At 49.3% G+C, this 21,679-nt stretch overlaps 1 protein-coding gene across 7 annotated transcripts in view; it reads left to right on the forward strand.

The window, feature by feature from the left end:
- Positions 1-21,679, forward strand: part of ddo (D-aspartate oxidase) — a 216,476-nt gene that overhangs the window by 63,911 nt on the left and 130,886 nt on the right. Inside the window, exon 1 of one of the 7 annotated variants that reach the window (XM_038799171.1) lies at positions 13,699-13,863. The exons of 5 other annotated variants lie outside the window; for them this stretch is intronic. In XM_038799171.1, the coding sequence (XP_038655099.1) occupies positions 13,768-13,863 (96 nt within the window). In that variant the 5' untranslated portion in view covers positions 13,699-13,767. Of the gene's footprint in view, positions 1-13,698; positions 13,864-14,371; positions 14,523-21,679 lie in introns of those variants that run through there. One more of the 7 variants, XM_038799174.1, reaches the window with a different exon arrangement.

Below are 21,679 nucleotides of genomic sequence, written 5' to 3' on the forward strand. Positions count from 1 at the left end.
TATATAGACAAAGTCACTGATGCAAGACGATACTTTGAATGCGAGTCTTTGCCGGTAATTAAGTCTTTACAGGTCCAGATGGAGCAACTAGAGAGAGGGGTAACCCCAGGTTAAAGAGGGGTGAATTGTCTCAAGCCAAGACAGTTGGTAGGATATTGCAAGCCCAGGCCAGATGGTGGGGGGTGAATGTAATGCGTAGTGAAGGAATAAACTTTGACAAAGAATCATCCTGACTCGAAACGTTAGCTCCCTTCTCTCTCCACAGATGCAGTCAGAGTGTCGTAGTCACCACTGACGTATATACTGTATATATATGGGTTTTACGGTAAGGCCCCTGTACTACAGGTAGGGGGGTAGATCCCTGCCTGCTGGCTCCGCCCAGTAGGCGGAGTATAAATGAAATGAAAAATGAAAATCGCTTATTGTCACGAGTAGACTTCAATGAAGTTACTGTGAAAAGCCCCTAGTCGCCACATTCCAGCGCCTGTTCGGGGAGGTTGTTACGGGAATCGAACCGTGCTGCTGGCCTGCTTGGTCTGCTTTCAAAGCCAGCGATTTAGCCCAGTGTGCTAAACAGCCCCTGATGTGTATGCTCTCCGTACAGCAGCCATTCCGTCAGCTGCTGCAGGAGGCCACACATCTCTGTGTAATAAAGCTTCGATTACTCTCTACTCTCGTCTCGTCGTAATTGATAGTGCATCAATTTATTACACACAGATTTTTTCAGAGCTGGACCTCCGTATCAAGCCGGATTGCCTTCAGCTGCATCCTCAAGCAAACAACGCCAGAAAAGACTTTGCACATTGGATAGCCTGTTTTGAAGCATACATCGGGTCTGCGCCAGACACAATCACAGAAGCACAGAAGCTCCAGATTCTGTGCACGCGGCTGAGCTCCAACGTTTTTCCCCTCGTCCAGGACGCGCCTACCTACGCAGAGGCCATGGCGCTACTGAAGGAGAATTACGCTCAGCCGACCAACAGGATCTACACCAGGCACCTTCTGTCCATGTGGCACCAACTTCTCGGTGACTCGGTGGAAGATTTCTGGCGTGCCCTGCTCGCCCTAGTGAGAGACTGTGACTGCCAGGCTGTTTCGGCCACTGAACATTTGAACCTGCTGATGAGAGACGCGTTCGTTACGGGCACAGGGTCTGATTACATCCGCCAGCGCCTCTTAGAAGGGGCCACGCTTGACCTCGCGGCCACCCCCCTGTGCATCATTGACCCCGCCGGCGGCCACCCCATCATGGACCCCATCAGCGACCGCCCCCAGCCAACCCCATGCCTGTGCCGCGCGGCAGCCAACCAACCCCGGGGGAACCAAATACTACTTCTGTCGGCAGTGAAAACACCCCCGGCAGCACTGCCCGGCGTGGAGCGCGCTCTGCAAGGTTTGTGGCAAGTAGGGACATTTCCCTGCAGTGTGCCAGGCCCGCTCAATCGCTGCTATTGTTCCGGCACCCCCCACGTGCGGCCATGATTGAGATTTCATAAGAAATCTGAGCAGGAATAAGCTATTTGTCCCATTGACCCTGCTCTGTCATTCAAGGAGAACATGGCTGATCTGATGTGGCCTTAGCTCCACTTTCCTGCTTGTCCCACAAACCCTCCTCATAGATCAAAGATCTGTCGAACTCAGCCTTGAATATGACTCAGCTTCCACTGAGGAACAGAATCACAAGTCGTCTCACATTAACGCTGCAGTGAAGTTACTGTGAAAATCCCCGAGTCGCCACGTTCCGGCTCCGGTTTGGGTACACTGAGGGACAATTCAGAATGTCCAAATTACCTAACTTTCGGGACTTGTGGGAGGAAACCGGAGCACCTGGAGGAAACGCACACAGTCACGGGGAGAACGCGCAGACAGTGACCCAAGCCGGGAATCAAACCCGGGTCCCTGGCGCTGTGAAGCAACAGTGCTAACCACTGTGCTACCATGTCACCCAACACCAATTACCAATCTACCTTGACACCATTTTCCTGCACCACCCACCTATCCCTCGATGTTTTGAATATGTAGAAATCTATCGATCTCTACTCAATGACTGAGCTTCCACTGCCCTGCAGACAATTCCACTGCAGACAATTCCAAAGACTCACCACCCTCTGAGTGTAGAAATGCCTCCTCATCTCAGTCCTGACTGAGCTACCCCTCATTTGCAGACTGTGCCCATGCTTCTAAACCCCCAGCCAGAGGAAACATCTTTCCTGTACCTACCTATCGAGCCCTGTAAGAATTTTTATTTTTGAATGAGATCACCTCTCATTCCTCTAAACTCCGGGGAATAAAGACCCAGTCTATTTAAAAATAAATGCCTGGTCTATTTAATCTTTCTTTCGAACCATAGAATTTCTATCGTACAGAAGGCCATCAAATATGCACCGACCCTCTGAAAGAGCACCCCACCTCGGCCCACTCCCCCACCATTTCCCTGTAACCCCACTTAACCTACATATTTTAGGGGCAATTTAGCATGACCAATCCACCTAACCTGCACATCTTTGGACTGTGGGAGGAAACACACGCAGACACGGGGGGAAAGTGCAAACTCTTCACAGACAGTCATCAAAGGCTGGAGTTGAACTCAGGACGCAGGCTCTGTGATGTAGAAGTGCTTAACACCGTGCCACCGGCTCCTTGATGGTTAACCCTCCATCCCATCAATCTTGGTTGCACTCCTTCCAATGGATTAAGGAGACCAAACCTGCACACAATATTCCAATGTTCAATGTAACGTTTGAGGTGCTGACAACCTGTGTGGTCGCAAGCGAGGTCTGCAAGTTGCTTGAGCAGGCTGGTCACGACACCATGGTACAGGAAACCATACAAGTGGGGAGAGCGAAAGGGACTGACACTGTTCCCTGCAAAGAGCGAGAGTCCAGTTGTCTGTATTGCTTGCCCAATGCCAAGGTTCGGGATGTCTGCTCAGGATTGGAACTTACAATGGGAGGGAGAGGACAGGACAAGGAAAGAAGTTCTGCCTAGTCAGTGTGAGAAGCTAGATATCAAATTAAGAAGCAGAGCCTCGAGGGGATTATTACCCGAGTCACGTATAAATTGACACAGGGCAAATAAGATCAGAGAGATGCATGCATGGCTCAAAGACAGGTGTGGGAGAAACATAGTTGGGAAGGCAAGTGGTGAGGATGACACAAAGTGTCGACAGTGTGATATAGACAGGTGAGTGGGCAAAATCTTGGCAGATGGAATATAGTGCAGGAAAATGTGAAGTTATGCACTTTGGTGGGAAGAATAAAGGAACTGAATATTATTTAAATGGAGAAAGACTGCAGAAACCTTTAGCACAGTGGGGATTTGGGAGTCCTTATGCATAAATCACAAAAATCTACCATGACAGTTCAGCAGGTAATAGGGAAGGCAAATGGAATGTTGGTCTTTATTTCAAAGAGAATGGAGTATAAAAATAGGGAAGCCCCGCTAAAGCTATAAAAGGCACCAGTTAGACCACATCTGGAATACTGTGAACAGTTTTGGTCCCCTTATCTAAGGAATGATATCCCGGCTTTAGAGGCAGTCCAGGGAAGGTTCACTAGGTTGTTTCTGGGTTTGGAGGGATTATTTTATGAGGAGGGATTGAGTAGGTTGGGTCTGTAATCATTGATTGGATTTTAGAAGAATGAGAGGTAACCTTATTGAGACATGTAGGAATCTTAGGGGGCTTGACAGGGTAGATGTTGAGAGGCTCTTTCCTCTTGTGATCAGATCAGTCATGATCTCATTGAATGGTGGAGCAGACTCGATGGGCTGAATGGCCTTCTTCTGCTCCTATTTCTTATGGTCTTATGGTGAGTGGGTTCTAAAGAAGGGGCGTGGGGGATCAAGCTTGAGCAGATATAATATATCAAGAGGTTTATTCAAGGCAGGAGAACATAATCGTAATATTGGAAGTGAGGGCCATAGAATAGTAGGAAGGGACAGAGAGATAACATCTAAGAATACACCAATAGTTAAGACTAGATGATAAAAAGATAACAAAAAGGCAAAACTAAAGGCTCTGTATCTAGCAGTCATATCAAAGTAATTGAACTGATGGCAAACATTGAAGTAAATGAATATGGTCTGACGGCTATTACGGAGACGTGGCTACAAAGTTGGGTCCTGAATGTTAAGGGGTATATGACATTCAATAAGAATAGAAAGCTAGGTAAAGGTGGAGGGGTAGCAGTGTTGATCAAGAATGGTATTGGTGCAATAGATAGAAATGAATTTGGTTCAGGAGACCAGGATGTAGAATCAGTTCAGGTGGAGATGAAGAATAGTAGGTGAAAGAAGTCCCTCATTGAATTGGTCCACAGCCCCCCTAACAGTAACCACAAAGTATACAAGAAGAAATATCGGGTGCTTGTGATAAAGTGACAGCAATAATCATGGGTGATTTTAATTTACATATAAACTGGCAGTAGTAGCTTGGATGAGGAGTTCATATAATACTTTTGAGCTAAGTTTCTTAGAACCACTTTCTGGCTTAAATAAAGAGTAGGTTATATTAGAAATAAACGCAGGAAATTCTGGCAATATCTGTGGAGAGAGAAACAGAGTTAATGTTTTGAGTCTGGATGACTCTTCACCAGAGCTCAGATTTATGTCAGATTTCTAGCATCTTCAGTATTTTTATTTTATTTTATTTTAGCAGGTTATTTTAAACTTGGTACAATGTAATGTGACAGGATAAATTAATGACTTCAGAGTAATGGCACCCCTAGGTAACAGCGAGAACAATATGATTGGATTTTACAAGCAGTCTGAAAGGGTGAAGTGTGGGTCTGAGACTAGTATTCTAAATTTAAACAAGGACAATGATATGAACATAAAAGCTGAGGTACATGGGCGGTGCCCTTGATTTCTAAGTGCTCCCCAGTCTATGTGGCCAGTCGGGGCCCCCGTGTTGCGAAGCTCTAGCGGCTGAAGACCTGTACGGATAGCGGCAAACATACGTAAACTGATGACCCAAACTGTCGCTCCCGTGTCCAGTTCCATCTTGGCGGGGGGGTCCGTTTAGCAGTTGCACACCCGGATCGGGCAGTTCTGGGGCCAATAACACAGAGCAGCAGTATGGTTGGTTCCTCAGTGTCCAAGTTCTCGAGGAAATGCATGCGGCCTCCTGGGGGAAAGTGACGATTTGTGCGCCGCCAGAAGACGACAGCCTCGCATGATTGACCAGAGCCTCGTTCTTGGTCTTGGTATCCTGCTTGATAGAGGCACCTACCATACGGGAACTCTGTGTCGGTGGAAGCTCCATGGTCATTAACAGCCGCTGCTGCCACTCCCAGTCCCAAAGTCCGCAAACGAAGCAGGGGGCAGCGAGTTCCCGTAAATGTACTACATATTCTCCTCTGGACTCCACCAGCACCTGCGATGCAGTATGGAACCGGTACTGCCGACCATAATCTGTGGCTGTGGATTTCGGTCATAGCCCACCCAGTCGATCAGCATGTTGAACGGCAACCCATCTGGGTAAGTCAAGTCCCAGATTAGCGCATAAGTTGGTCCGCCAACGGCGGTCAGTAAGGTGTGGCCTGTCACTCGTCACTGATGATGGTGTTTGTGCGGAAGTTGGAGTCTTTCAACAAGGCCCAATGGTCCGAGTCGACGCCAGAAGGCTGAAGTTTAATTATGTTGGCCAAGCCTGCAGGTCGGAGTGCGGCCTCCCGAGGTGGGTGAATGTGATCCGAGGCCACAGCACTTGCTTCTTACAACAGCTCTACTGGATCCACTTTGCCAGTGTTGTGGACAGAGGCAAGGACTCCACGAGAGGCCAGCTTGATAGGGTACAACTCGCTTTATTCCACATTAGTCACAATAATCACTCCTCTCCACACTCCAGTCCCCGCAGGAGCTCCTTCCCCAAACTGCTTGCAGGTCGGGCTTTATATTCCGTGGGGAGCCCCTCCAATTAGTCACTTGAGTAGCTCAGTCTCAGGTGTGTAGAAGGGGAATCAGATGTTATGCAGCTCTGTCCCTCTAGGGGGTTGTAACAGTTTCCACTGGAGTTTCGAAGAGTGAGGTTTGGACTGATTGAAGTATACAAGATTCTGAATGGTCCTGACCAAGTGGGCGTGGAAAGGATGTTTCTTCTTCTGGGGGAGTCCAGAACGAGGGGGAATTGTTTTAAAATCGGGGTCGCCCTATAGGGCAGCAAAGAGGAGAATGCTTTTGTCCCAGAGGGTCTGTGACCTTGGAACTCTGCCTCAGAAGGAGGTGAAGGGGGTGGGGGGGCAGGGCGGGTGGGGGGGGGGTCACTGAATATTTTGGGGCGAGGGGGGTGGTGAGTGAATATTTTTAAGGCAGAGATTGGTTCTCTTACCTCACAATAATCTAAAGTTATTGCGGTTGTTGGAAACATGGAACTTGAAATACAAGCAGATCATCATCTTATTAAATGGTGGAGCGGATCTGAAGTGCTGACTTCTGCTCCTATTTTGTATGTTCTGCTCCTATTTTGTATGTTCGTTATGCAATGTCAGTGAAGACATATTTACTTCTATACTCAAATCCTTCCGTAATAAAGGCCAATATACTATTTGTCTTCTTAATTACTTGCTGTACCTTTCTGATGTAGCTGAACTTCCCTACTTTATATTACACCCCCCTTTCTAATAAACCGCAACATTCCATTTGCCTTCCTCATTAGTTCCTTTATCTTCATGCTAACCTTTTATGAATCATGTACAAGGCCACCCCTCTGTTCCACAGGATTCCGCAATCTCTTTCTAATTAAAACATTTCATTTTTCTATTTTTCCTGCCAAAATGGATAACTCATATTTTCCCATATTATATTCCATCTGTCAAATTTTGGCCACTCACGTAACTTACCTACATCCCTTTGCGAACTCTTTGTATCCTCCTCACAGCTCCTTGAATAGTGGTTCTACATTTGTGGTTCCGCAGGGTGCTGAGACCTTTCCCGAATCCAGGGAATTTTGCAAGATTATAGCCAATACTTCCACTATCTTCTTTGCAGGCCCCAGGTGGCAGGCCATCTGGGCTTGTCTTTGCTTCTCATGACTAATTTGGGTGGCATGGTGACACAGTGGTTAGCACTGTTGCTTCACAGTGCCAGGGTCCCAGGTTCGATTTCCGGCTTGAGTCACTGTCTGTGCGGATTCTGCACGTTCTCCCTGTGTCTTCGTGGGTTTCCTCCGGGTGCTCCGGTTTCCTCTCACAAGTCCCGAAAGACGTGCGGTTAGGTAATTTGGACATTCTGAATTCGCCCTCTGTGTACCCGAACAGGAGCCGGAGTGTGGCGACTAGGGGCTTTTCGCAGTAACTTCATTGCAGTGTTAATGTAAACCTACTTGTGACAATAAAGATTATTATTATTAATTTCCCAGTCTCATCCTCTAAATTACCATCACACACTTTTTAGCTACTCTCTTTCTTTTTATATACTTTATATAGTTTAATGGCTTTTACTGTCTGTTTTTATATTTCTTGCTAGTTTTCTTCCATGCTCCAATTTCTCTTTAGTTTGTTAAGTCATCCTTTGTCAATTTCTTTTTTAAAAATAATATTTTATTAAGGTATTTGGAAATTTTTATAACAGTAACATAAACAATGACATCAACATGGTAAAATAAAAATCCCCCCCCCCCCCCCCCCCCCAGCCCAATCTTCACGCACCTCAACCATACAACAATCCGTCCCCCGCTTTGGAATTCTGCTTCTGCTGACATTTTATTTTTCCCTGAGTAAGTCGGCGAACGGCTGCCACCTCCGGGTGAACCTGACCATTGGCCCTCTTAAGGCAAACTTTATTTTCTCAAGACTGAGAAACCCAGCCATGTCACTAACCCAGGACTCTACACTCGGCGGCTTTGAAACCTGCCACATTAACAAGATCCGTCTTCCGGGCTACCAGGGAGGTAACGGCCAAGACGTCGGCCTCTTTCGCCCCCTGAACACCCAGATCTTCCGATACTCCAAAAATCGCCACCTCCGGACTCGGCACCACCCGTGTTTATAGCACCGTGAACATTGTCTCAGCAAAACCCTGCCAAAACCCTCTAAGCTTCGGGCATGCCCAAAACATGTGGACATGGTTTGCTGGGCTTCCCGCGCACCTCGCACACCTATCCTCTACCCCGAAAACCTTGCTCATCCTGGCCACTGTCATGTGTCTCTGGTGGACTACCTTAAATTGGATCAGGCTAAGCCTGGTACATGATGAGGATTAACCCTGCTTAGGGCAACGGCTCACAGACCCGCCTCTATCCCGCCTCCTAACTCGTCCTCCCACTTGCCCTTAAGCTCCTCCACCGGAGTTTCCTCCGCCTCCGAAAGCTCCTGGTAAATATCCAATACCATCCCCTGTCCTGTATCCCCCATGGCGGCAGCAGCGGAAAGGCCGGCACTTGATTTCTCAGGAAGTCTCTCACCTGCAAATACCTCAAGCCCATTCCCTGCTGGCAATTCAAATTTATCCTCCAAAGCTTTCAAGCTGGGAAAGCTCCCATCTATAAACAGATCCCCCATCCTTCTAATTCCTGCCCTCTGCCAACTCCGGAACCCGCCATCGAGCTTACCCGGTACAAACCTGTGGTTATTATAAATCGGGGTCCAAATTGATGCTCCCTCCACTCCCTTATATCTCCTCCATTGCCCCCAGATCCCCAGAGCCGCCACTACCACCGGACTTGTGGAGTATCGGGCCGGCGAGAACGGCAGAGGTGCCGTTACCAATGCTCCCAAACTTGTGTCTTTTACATGATGCCTCCTCCACCCGCTCCCACACCGACCCCTCCCCCACTACCCACTTCCTAATCATGGCTATATTAGCCGCTCAGTAGTAATTGCAGAAGTTCGGCAGCGCCAACCCATGCTCCCCCGGAATGTGCTCCAGCAAAACTTTCTTCACTCGCGGGGTTTTACCCACCCACACAAAGCCCAAAATAACCTTATTCACCCGCTTGAAAAGGCCTCAGGGATGAAGATGGGGAGGCACTGAAAGACAAACAGAAATCTGGGGAGGATTGTCATTTTCACAGTCTGTACCCTCCCCGTCAGTGATAGTAGGAGCATGTCCCATCTCTTAAAGTCCCCTTCCATTTGTTCTACCAACCGGGATAGGTTTAACTTCTGCTTTGCCTCCCATTCCCGGGCCACCTGGATTCCCAGATATCGAAAGCTCTTCCCTACCATTCTAAGCAGCAGCTCTCCCAGTCTCTTCTCCTGTCCTCTTGCCTGGATTGCAAACATCTCGCTTTTCCCCATGTCCAATTTATACCCCAAATAATTACAAAATTCCCACAAGATTCGCATTACTTCCCCATCCCCTCCAACGGGTCGGCAATGTACGAGAGCAGGTCATCTGTGTAGAGCGAGACCCGGTGCTCCACAACACCTCCTGATCTCCTTTGTCAATTTCTAAAGTATTCCCAATCTTCCATCCTACCACTAACCTTTGCAGCATTGTATATCTTTTCTCACAATGTGATACCATCTTTAACTTCTCTAGCTGGCCACGGATGGGGTGAAGACTTGTAAAAGTACATTTCAGTGCCAGAGAGTTTTTTTTCTGGTTTGGTTTCCACTTTGAATACTGTTTGGACCTCTCATTGGTTCATTTGTGGCCTGTTCTGGATTGGGAAGGTTTCCCACTACTTATAGTGACATAGGTCTAACTCCAGTATGTTTCTTCAAAAAACTTCTTCATTTAAACTATAATAAGCTCCGAGGCAAGTTCATCCCCCCCTTGCCCAGCCTATTCCATCTTCACTAGTCTCTTGCACATGACTGCTGAGGTCACTGCCACATCACTATCTCATTAACATAACTATTAACCCATTATTCTACAGTTTCGCACTAATTGTGACTTCATGTTAAATAATCGCTTACACCTGAATGTGTCAGCTCTAACATTTTCTGGCGTATTTAATGGTGAGTATAGCAACAGTATAGGTGAGGACAGCACGGTAGCATTGTGGATAGCACAAATGCTTCACAGCACCAGGATCCCAGGTTCGATTCCGGCTTGGGTCACTGTCTGTGTGGAGTCTGCACATTCTCCCCGTGTGTGCGTGGGTTTCCTCCGGGTGCTCCGGTTTCCTCCCACAGTCCAAAGATGTGTGGGTTAGGTGGATTGGCCATGATAAATTGCCCTTAGTGTCCAAAAATTGCCCTTAGTGTTGGGTGGAGTTCCTGGGTTATTGGGATAGGGTAGAGGTGGTACAGACTCGATGGGCCAAATGGCCTCCTTCGGCACTGTAAATTCTATCTATGTAAATTAACCTCACCCCATTGCGCAGATTTCAATGTCAAGCTCCTGTGAGGTAGCAGAGGAGCAGAACAACTCCATGTGTGACTTTCCCATTCCTGGGTTCACACGCGCCGTTTTTTGGAACTATCTGTACAATGACACAATGACACAAGAGTGGCCATAGCCTACGTGCATATTTTAACTGCGTATTTGTAATAACAGAAAATTCCGGAATACACTCTGCAGTTCAACCATTTGAAAGGACAACCCCATCCCTCTCTGTGTCCAACTGCTCAGGAGTTAATTTTCTGTAGTCATTTTAGATTTCCACCTTTGGCAGCATTTTTGATTTTGTACTTACAAGAGGGGGAGGAAGCAGTGGGGTAGTGGTATTGTTACGGCTAATAATCCAGGGACCCAGGGTAATCCAGGGACCCAGGGTAATCCAGGGACCCAGGGTAATCCAGGGATCCAGGGTAATCCAGGGACCCAGGGACCCAGGGTAATCCAGGGACCCAGGGTAATCCAGGGACCCAGGATAATCCAGGGACCCAGGGTAATCCAGGGACCCAGGGTAATCCAGGGACCCAGGATAATCCAGGGACCCAGGGTAATCCAGGGACCCAGGGTAATCCAGGGACCCAGGGTAATCCAGGGACCCAGGGACCCAGGGTAATCCAGGGACCCAGGGTAATCCAGGGACCCAGGGTAAACCAGGGACCCAGGGACCCAGGGTAATCCAGGGACCCAGGGTAATCCAGGGACCCAGGGTAATCCAGGGACCCAGGGTAATCCAGGGACCCAGGGACCCAGGGTAATCCAGGGACCCAGGGTAATCCAGGGACCCAGGGACCCAGGGTAATCCAGGGACCCAGGGTAATCCAGGGACCCAGGGACCCAGGGTAATCCAGGGACCCAGGGTAATCCAGGGACCCAGGGTAATCCAGGGACCCAGGGTAATCCAGGGACCCAGGGTAAACCAGGGACCCAGGGACCCAGGGTAATCCAGGGACCCAGGGTAATCCAGGGACCCAGGGTATTCCAGGGACCCAGGGTAATCCAGGGACCCAGGGTCCCAGGGTAATCCAGGGACCCAGGGTAATCCAGGGACCCAGGGTAATCCAGGGACCCAGGGTATTCCAGGGACCCAGGGTAATCCAGGGACCCAGGGTAATCCAGGGACCCAGGGACCCAGGGTAATCCAGGGACCCAGGGAAATCCAGGGACCCAGGGTAATCCAGGGACCCAGGGACCCAGGGTAATCCAGGGACCCAGGGACCCAGGGTAATCCAGGGACCCAGGGACCCAGGGTAATCCAGGGACCCAGGGTAAACCAGGGACCCAGGGACCCAGGGTAATCCAGGGACCCAGGGTAATCCAGGGACCCAGGGTATTCCAGGGACCCAGGGTAATCCAGGGACCCAGGGTATTCCAGGGACCCAGGGTAATCCAGGGACCCAGGGTATTCCAGGGACCCAGGGTAAACCAGGGACCCAGGGTAATCCAGGGACCCAGGGTAATCCAGGGACCCAGGGGCCCAGGGTAATCCAGGGACCCAGGGACCCAGGGTAAACCAGGGGCCCAGGGTAAACCTCTGGGGAGCAGTGTTCGAATCGCACCACGGCAGATGGTTAAAGAATTGCTGTTTAAAAAGTGTCCCTTTTTAGGGAAGGAAATCTGCCGTCTGTGGTGAACCACTGTACGCCTGTATTAGGGGATGTAAGGTACGGCCTGTACTACAGGTTCGCCGGTAGCCCCTGCCGGCTGGCTCCACCCAGTAGGAGCTGTATAAATATGTGTGTCCTCCATTGATCAGCCATTTCACCAGCTGCAGCAGGAGGCCACGCATCTGACTGCAATAAAGCCACAGTTGTACCCAACCTTAGTCTTTGTGCAATTGATCGTGCATCAATTTATTGCAGTCAGATTTACTAAGACATGGATATCAGAATCAAACCAGATCGCCTGCAGCTGGATCCGCACTTTCCCGACGCCAGAAAGGACTTTAATCACTGGCTACCTTGCTTCGAGGCTCACATCAACACAGCGAACCCCACACCGACGGAGGCTCAGAAGATACAGGTCCTGTACTCTAGGTTGAGCTCAAGCATGTTCTCATTGATCCAGGATGCCCCGACTTACGCAGAAGCCATGGCACTCCTAGAACTACGCACAGAAAGCGAACACGCTCTTTGCCAGGCACGTACTCGCCACTCGCTCTCAACTCCCTGGTGAGTCCATCGAAGACTTCTGGAGGGCCCTAAACCCACTCGTCCGGGACTGTGACTGTCAGGCTGTTACGGCCACCTAACATTCTAATCTCCTCATGCACGACGCGTTCATAACGGGGATTGCGTCGGACCCCATCCGGCAACGACTGCTGGAAGGGGCCACGCTCGACCTAGCAGAGACAAAAACTTTAGCGCTCTCCATGACCGTCGCCTCCCGTAATGTTCAGGCCTACCCTTCTCGCCATGCGGCCCACCCCTCCTATCCCTCCTGGACCCTGCAAATGACCCCCCAAGCTGGGGCCCTGCCTAGCCAATACGCCTGTGCCACACGCCAGTCCGTGTACCCTGGGGGTCCCCACTGCTACTTCTGCGACCAACAGAAGCACCCCCGCCAATGCTGCCAAGCCCGCGCCGCCACTTGCAAGTCTTGTAACAAAAAGGGCCACTTCGCCGCAGTGTGCCAGGCCCGCACAGTTGCCCCTATCGCCCCCTCCCCCCTGCCAAACGCACAATGGCTGCCACCATCTTCTCCTCCTGGGGCCAGGTGCGGCCAGTGGGCGCCGCCATCTTCTTCCCCTCAGTCCATGTGCGACCCATGGGCGCCGCCATCTTGCCCAGCTCCGCTAACATGCGGCCCTTGGGCGCCACCATCTTGTACCGCCCCCGCAATGTGCGTCCCATGGGTGCTGCCATTTTGTTCCCCGCAGGACCTCCGGATGCTGCCATCTAAGACACTGTACATAATTCTCAACGCTGTATATAGTTCCACACCACCCCCGCCGGACTCATTTTTAACAGGGGGTGAATGTGGTGAACCACTGTGTGCACCTGTATTAGGGGTTCGCCGGTAGCCCCTGTCGGCTGGCTCCGCCCACTAGGAGCTGTATAAATATGCGTGACCTCCTCCTGATCAGCCATTTTGCCAGCTGCAGCACGCATCTGACTGCAATAAAGCCACAGTTATACCCAACCTTAGTCTTTGTGCAATTGATCGTGCATCACCGTCTTTACCGGCCCCGGTGTGTCCTAAGACAGACCCACAGCAATGTGGTTGATGCTTAAATGCCCAATAAACGCTGGCCCAAGCCAGTGACACCCTTGCACCATGAACAAATAAAACAAATATGGCACATTTCTTTACATATTTTGAAAAGTAACAATACTGGTTTGAAATGTGACGTTTTGTAAAGTATGTTGATGCTGAGGTGGCTGTTGGTGTTGAGTGACAGGTTTGCCTGAGGCTGAATGAGCCCCACCTGCCTGGTGTCAGGGGTGGAGATATTTCTGTTCCACTCGCTGTGGCAGTGCAGGCTGTATGGAGACACGCAGACCTTTCCAGTTCCGAGTTGCTAATGCTCACAAGCAGCTGCGACCGACAGGCTCGGAGGAGAGCCGGGGACCAGGCGGCAGGGTCAGTGACCTTTCTAACTCTGAGACCGGGAGGGGTTTGTCCCCGGCTGTCACTCCATTTCTCCTCTGCCGCCCCGCCACGGGAATCTGTGCGGGTCTGTCCACACCTACCCTTCCCCATTGCTTCGGACTGGGGGCCCCCGCTTCAAGACAAATAGCAGCAGGCCATTCGGCCCCTCCTACCTCCTCCAGTCAATTCGCTCATGGCCGATCTAATGAGAGCCTCTCCTGCCTGCGACCCCCCCCCCCCCCCCATCCCCATCAAAAATTCTTCTCTAACCCCAGAATATACCCCGTGACCCAGCCTCCACTGCTGTCTGGGGGGAGAGCATTCCAAACTCTTAACAATCCTCCAGAGAAAACCCCCTCCTCATCTCTGTATTCAATGAGAGACCCTTATTTTGAAGCTATGCTCCCACCCCCCCTCCCCAGATCCCCCAGGAGACAACATCCCATTAGCGTCTCCACTGTTAAGCCCCCCCCCCCCCCAGAATTTTGTGTTTCAATAAGATCGCCTCACAGTCTTCTAAACTCCAATTTGCTCAACACTTCCTCTGAAGAGAAGCCCTTGGTTGCAGGAATCAGCTGGATGAACCTGCTCTGAATTTCCTGCAGTATAGTCCTTGGGTAAGGTGATCAAAATGGCACACAGGACTCAAGGTATGGCATCAACCATGTCCTGTACATTTATAGCAAGACTTCTCTGTTCCTCTTTAATTTACATTCATAGAGTGTTACATACAGTGCAGAAGGAGGCCATTCTGCCCATCGAGTCTGCACCAACCCACTTAAGCCCTCACTTCCACCCTATGGGGCAACACGGTAGCATGGTGGTTAGCATAAATGCTTCACAGCTCCAGGGTCCCAGGTTCGATTCCCGGCTGGGTCACTGTCTGTGCGGAGTCTGCACGTCCTCCCCGTGTGTGCGTTGGTTTCCTCCGGGTGCTCCAGTTTCCTCCCACAGTCCAAAGATGTGCGGGTTAGGTGGATTGGCCATGCTAAATTGCCCGTAGTGTCCTAAAAAGTGAAAGTTAAGGGTGGGGGTTGTTGGGTTACCGGTATAGGGTGGATACGTGGGTTTGAGTAGGGTGATCATTGTTCGGCACAACATTGAGGGCCGAAGGGCCAGTTCTGTGCTGTACTGTTCTATGATTCTATCCCTCTTACCCAATAACCCCTCCTAACCTTTTTGGACACTAAGGGCAATTTATCATGGCCCATCCACCTAACCTGCACATCTTTGGACTGTGGGAGAAAGCCGGAGCACCCGGAGGAAACCCACGCAGAGATGGAGAGAACGTGCTGACTCCGCACAGACAGTGACCCAAGCCGGGAATCGAACCCTGGGACCCTGGCGCTATGAAGACCCCTTGTTAAGGGGAAACCCCGCCCCTACTTACCAGGGGAATTCATATTCAGCTGTGTAAGGGAGGGGGGGGGGGGGGAATTGTATAGAACACAGTCCTTGGTCCCCAAAGGGGTCGGTACACCTACTCCCCCCCCCCCCCCCCCCCCCCCCCCCCCGTCCAGAGAAACATCCACATCTTCAGGCCGAGACCCTCTTGTTCATTTGGGGAGCTGATGACGGTCCACCATCGATGGGATGTGTCCGGGAGGTGTGTGACGCGCCAGAGACCGATGTTTATGGGTGGAGCGTTGAGGTGGGAGTGGTGTAGCCGGCAATGGTGCCGGCATCGAGGGAGGCTGGACGACCAAGGCTTGTGTCCATGTCCGAATTGGAGTCAGAGGCTTCTGGTGAGGTGGGCCCTAAGCCGATGCCCCACCGGCATCTCTGCTGGTGCCACACCTGTGGTAGCATGAGGGGTTGTCCGGTAACTGAAGAGAAAACGGGCCAGTCGCGTCTCCCAAGACCCTGTGGCCAGTTTCTTCATTGCCTTTTTGAAGGTTTGGACATGCCGAATTCCGTTTGAGTTCATGAACGACTCAAACTCTTTGGTACACACGGCGCGTGTTTATTGGAAATCCAAATACACTAAATCTACAGGTTCCCCTTTATCCAACTTGATTGTTCCACCCCTTTGTCAAAACCATGTTGACTCTGTCTAATTGTATTCTGATTTTCTGAATGTCCTGGTTGTATAATGGGTTGTAACTTTTTCCCAATGACAGATGTGAGGCAAACTGGCCTATAGTTTCCTGTGTTCTGTCTCCCTCCTCTCCAGAACAGACTTTCCAATCTGTTAGGTATCCCAGAGTGTAGGAGCTTCGGAAGACGACAACCAACGTATCCTCTATTCTGCAACAACTTATTTTAAGACCCTATGGTGCAAGCCAGTGGTTCCAGGGCCTGGTACAGTTTGGAGCCCATCAGTATTCTAATTACTTTTTCTCTAGTGATCACAATTGTTTTAAGTTCCTCCCATTTGCCTCTTGATTCTTTTTTTTAACTTTATTTGGGATGCTTTTTGTGTCTTTTACTGTGAAGATACAGATACAAAATATGTGTTCAAAGCCATGTCCCAATTTCCCATTATTAATTCCCCATTCTTACCTCTAAGGGATAGTAACTGACTTTAGCCACTCTTTTATTCTTTATATACTTGTGGAAGCTTTCACTATTTGCTTTTATATTTCTTGCTACTTTTCTTTCAAACGCCAATGTCTCTCTCTTTAATATGATTTTCATCATCTTTTGCTGGTTTCTAAAACCTTTCCAATCTTCTGGGCAACTGCCAGTCTTCACAGCATCGTAAGCCTTTTCTTCCAATTTGATACCATGCTTAAAAACGATGCATGGGCAGCACGGTAGCACAGTGGTTAGCTCTGTTGCCTCACAGTGCCGGGGTCCTAGGTTCGATTCCCGGCTTGGATCACTGTCTGTGCGGAGTCTGCACATTCTTCCCGTGTCTGCCTGGGTTTCCTCCGGGTGCTCCGGTTTCCTCCCACAAGTCCCGAAAGACGTGCTGTTAGGTGAATTGGACATTCTGAATTCTCCCTCCGTGTACCCGAACAAGCACCGTAAAATCCAGCTTTATGGTTCAATGAGATTACCTCTCATTCTTCTAAATTCCACAGCTTCTTATTTTGTATTATCTTCATTGCTAGTGTGAGGGACTGGAACGCGCCAGAGTTAAAAGGGCTCAAGCACAGTAGTTCCTTTTATTTAATCAGCTTCTTCTGAATCTTGTTTCCGAGTGCTGACTCCCTCTGCTGGTACATTTCTGCATGCCCGCCTTGTTTCTGAGTGCTGACTCCCTCTGCTGGTACATTTCTGCATGCCCGCCTTGTTTCCGAGTGCTGACTCCCTCTGCTGGTACATTTCTGCATGCCCGCCTTGTTTCTGAGTGCTGACTCCCTCTGCTGGTACATTTCAGCATGTCGCCTTCAGTGGAACAAAATATTTATTGCACTTTTCAAAAGGCTTTACCGACCAATCCGCTAATGAGTGTAATCAAGGTTGCTAAGGTTGTGTGTGTGGGGGGAGGAGGGGTGTGTGGGGAGGGGGGTGTGGGGGGGAGGGGGAGTGTGGGGAGGGGTATTTTATGCATACTTGGGCAACACAGCTGTTGCCACGCTCCTGGCATTGCAGGGGAACACAAGGAGGGAGAGCAAGGCTGACGGGCACAATTCGGAAGCCACGTGAGTGTAAAGTAGACACGACTCTCAGATTTTATATCGAGGTAATGGGGCACAGCAAGCATCCTTCACAGAAGAGGCAGAGCCACAGGTACGAGGATGGCAGGAAAGGATGCGAGTTAGGAGGGCAATATAGGCCACAGCCCCAGCATGGGCTTTACCACAGGAGATAGAGCTACTTTGAGATGATTTAGAATCAGTGTCACAGGCCACCACAACACTCCAGACAGATGGTCCTCTGGAACAAGAATCTCTCCAGGAGGACCTCCAGAATTTGCATTAACAAAGTGAGGGGCAGCCCTGACCACAGATTCCAACTTTCTGTTGTTCCTGCTTCACAATGAGTAAATCTCGAGGCCCGGAGAAAGTCCTAATGTCCCTTTCCCAACCTTGGAAGAAAAGTCAGAGCAACGAGGGAAGATCAAAGAAACTGGTGGGTTTTTTAAAATCCTAAAAGTGAGGTGTCTGGGAGGTGATGCAAGACTGAGATATAAGATTGTTTATAAAAAGGTTTGCCCAGAATATTTTGGACTAAATTGCATGTGTCGACTGAGGAGGTGTAGATTAACCTGGTGAAGGGGATGATGATTGTGTTTCACACAAGGTAATTTGCTGGGGGGGGGGAGGGGGGTGCGAATCGGTGGCCGCTTGCTCTCCCTCACATGAATTAAATGGTTAAGTTGTTCCCATATCTGGAATCAGTGTGTGATCTCATGAACAAGTCATGTCAGCATCTTGGCTGCAATTCCAGGGTGAGGCTTGGTTACTCTCAATCAATTATCTTCTGATCTTGCAAAACCCTCCTCATTCACAAGTTTGGGCAGCCTGACAACACTTTAGAACCAATTGAATACTCTTTGAAACGTAGTCAATGTTAGAACAGCCAATTTGCACAGTATAAACTCCAGTAAACAGAAATGTGAGATATGACATAACAATTTATTTTGCTTGTATTGCTGAGGGATAAATGTTACACAGGGAGCCAGTGGAACTCACCTACGATATAAAGAAATGGCTGAAGGCTCTGGATACTGGAAAGGCAATGGGCCCTGACAGTATTCTGGCAGTAGTACTGAAGACGCCGAATCTTACCTGGTACAAAGGAAGCTGATTCTGGTTGTTGGAGGTCAATCATCTCAGTTCCAGGACACCACTGCAAGTGTGCCTTGAGGTAGTGTCCTTGGCCCATCTTCGGTTGCCTCATCAATGACCTTCGTTCCATCATAAGGTCAGCAGTGGAGGATATATTCTCATGGTTGCATGGTGTTCAGAACCATTTGCAATTTCTCAGGTACTGAAGCAGTCCATATCCAAATTCGGCAAGACCTGGACAACGCACAAGCATGGGCTGACAAGTGGTAAGTTACATTTGTGCCACACAAGTGACAAGCAATGACCATCTCTAGCAAGAACGAATCTAATCATTGCCCCTTGACATTAAATGGTCATCGCTGAAACCCAACTTTCAACATCGTGGGAGTCACCGTTGACCAGAAACTGAACTGGACTGACCATATAAATATTTTAGCTATACAAAAGCAGGTCAGAGGTGAGGAACCCTGTGGCAAGTAACTCATCTCCTGACTTCCCAAAGCCTGTCGACTATCTACAAAGCACAAGTCAGAAGTGTGATGGAATGCTCTCCACTGACCCCCTTCAACACCACTCTAGAAGCTCGGCGCCATCTACGATAAAGCAGCTGCTTGATAGGCACCCCATCCACAAACATTCAATCCCTCCACCACAGATGCACAGTAGCAGCAGTGTGCACCATCTACAAGGTGCAGCACAGGAACTCACCAAGGGTGCTTAGGTAGCACCTGCCAAACCCATGAGCACTGCTATCTAGAAGGAAAAGGGCAGCAGATACCCGGAAACACCACCACCTGGAAGTTCCCCTCCAAGTCACTCACCACCCTGACTTCGAAATATATCGCTGTTCCTTCACTGTCGCTGGGTCAAAATCCTTGAGCTCCCTCCCTAACAGCACTGTGGATGTACCTACCTACAGTGCATGGCCCGCAGCGGTTCAAGAATATCCAGTTAGGGATGGGTAATAAATGCTGGCCTAGCAACAATGCCCACATCCCTTGAATGAATTTATAAAGAATAATAAATAAGAATAATCTTTGATAACCCTCACCAGGTTACTAATGATGGGGGGAGTTAAGGGAGGGAGGGGGTGAATTTTGGGAGGAGGGGGTAAGAGTTTCACCAAACACAATTCTCCGGTTAGTAGAACAAAAGCAAAATTGTGTGGATGCTGGAACCTGGAACAAAAACAGAAAATGCTGGACAAGCCCAGAGGTTTGGCAACATTTGGGGAGAGTAAAAACACAGTGAATATTTCAAGTCCGCATGACTCTGCCCAAAGTTGATGGCAAATGTTCATCCTGGAGTTCAGTTACTAGTGGTGTACCGCAAGGATCTGTTTTGGGGCCACTGCTGTTTGTCATTTTTATAAATGACCTGGAAGAGGGTGTAGAAGGATGGGTTAGTAAATTTGCAGATGACACGAAGGTCGGTGGAGTTGTGGATAGTGCTGAAGGATGTTATAGGATACAGAGGGACATAGATAAGCTGCAGAGCTGGGCTGAGAGGTGGCAGATGGAGTTTAATGCGGAAAAGTGTGAGGTGGTTCACTTTGGAAGGAGTAACAGGAATGCAGAGTACTGGGCTAATGGCAAGATTCTTGGTAGTGTAGATGAACAGAGAGATCTCGGCATCCAGGTACATAAATCCCTGAAAGTTGCCACCCAGGTTAATAGGGCTGTTAAGAAGGCATATGGTGTGCTAGCCTTTATAAGCAGGGGGATTGAGTTTCGGAACCACAAGGTCATGCTGCAGCTGTACATAACTCTGGTGCGGCCACACCTGGAGTACTGCGTGCAGTTCTGGTCACCACATTATAGGAAGGATGTGGAAGCTTTGGAAAGGGTTCAGAGGAGATTTACTAGGATGTTGCCTGGTATGGAGGGAAGGTCTTACGAGGAAAGGCTCAGGGACTTGAGGTTGTTTTCGTTAGAGAGGAGAAGGCTGAGAGGTGACTTAATAGAGACATATAAGATAGTCAGAGGGTTAGATAGGGTGGACAGTGAGAGTCTTTTTCCTCGGATGGTGATGACCAACACGAGGGGACGTAGCTTTAAATTGAGGGGTGATAGATATAGGACAGATATCAGAGGCAGTTTCTTTACTCAGAGAGTAGTAGGGGTGTGGAACGCCCTGCCTGCAACAGTACTGTAGTAGACTCGCCAACTTTAAGGGCATTTAAGTGATCACTGGATAGACATATGGATGAAAATGGAATAGTGTAGGTCAGATAGGCTTCAGATAGTTTCACAGGTCGGCGCAACATCGAGGGCCGAAGGGCCCGTACTGCGCTGTAGTGTTCTATGTTCCCATTATCGGTCTGTAAGATTGAGTATCACAGATTAGATTCTTCCTACCAGGAAGCAGATAACAGACAGAACATTACGACACACAACTATTAGCCAATCATTCTTTAATTCATCTTTTTATTAATTTACAGGATTAGGTGTTGCTGGCCAGCATTTATTGGCCATCCCTAGTTGCCTTTCAGAAGATGGTGGTGAGCTGCCTTCTTGAACCGCTGCAGGTTCTGAGGTGTAGGTCAGGGAGGGAGTTCCAACATTTTGCCCAAAAGAGTGAAGAAACGGTGATCTATTTCCAAGTCAGGGTGGTGAGTGACTTGGAGGGGAACCTCCAGGTGGTGGGCTTCCCAGGTATCTGCTGCTCTTGTCCTTCTAGATGACAGTGGCTGTGGGTTTGGCAGGTGCTGTCTAAGGAAATTTGGCGAGTTACTGCAATGCTTCTTATAGATGGTCCACTCAACTGCCACTGTTCATCAGTGGTAGAGGGTTGGAATATTTGTGGAAGTGGTAGCAAAGAAGGGGGCTGCTTTGTTCTGGATAGTGTTGAGCTTCCTGAGTGTTGTTGGAGGTGAACTCATCCAGGCAAGTGGAGAGTATTCCACTACATTCTTGACTTGTGCCTTGTCGATGGTGAACATGCTTTTGGGGGATTAGGAGGTGAGTTACTCGCTGTAGGATTTCTAGCCTTTGACCTGCCCTGGTAGCCACAGTATTAATATGGCTGGTCCAGTGCAGTTCATCGGGGATGTTGATTGTGGAGGATTCAGCGATGATACTGCCATTGAATGTCAAGGGGCGATGGTTAGATCCTCTCTTGTAGGAGAT

Source organism: Scyliorhinus canicula, chromosome 6 (assembly GCF_902713615.1).
Source record: "Scyliorhinus canicula chromosome 6, sScyCan1.1, whole genome shotgun sequence".
NCBI lineage: Eukaryota > Metazoa > Chordata > Chondrichthyes > Carcharhiniformes > Scyliorhinidae > Scyliorhinus > Scyliorhinus canicula.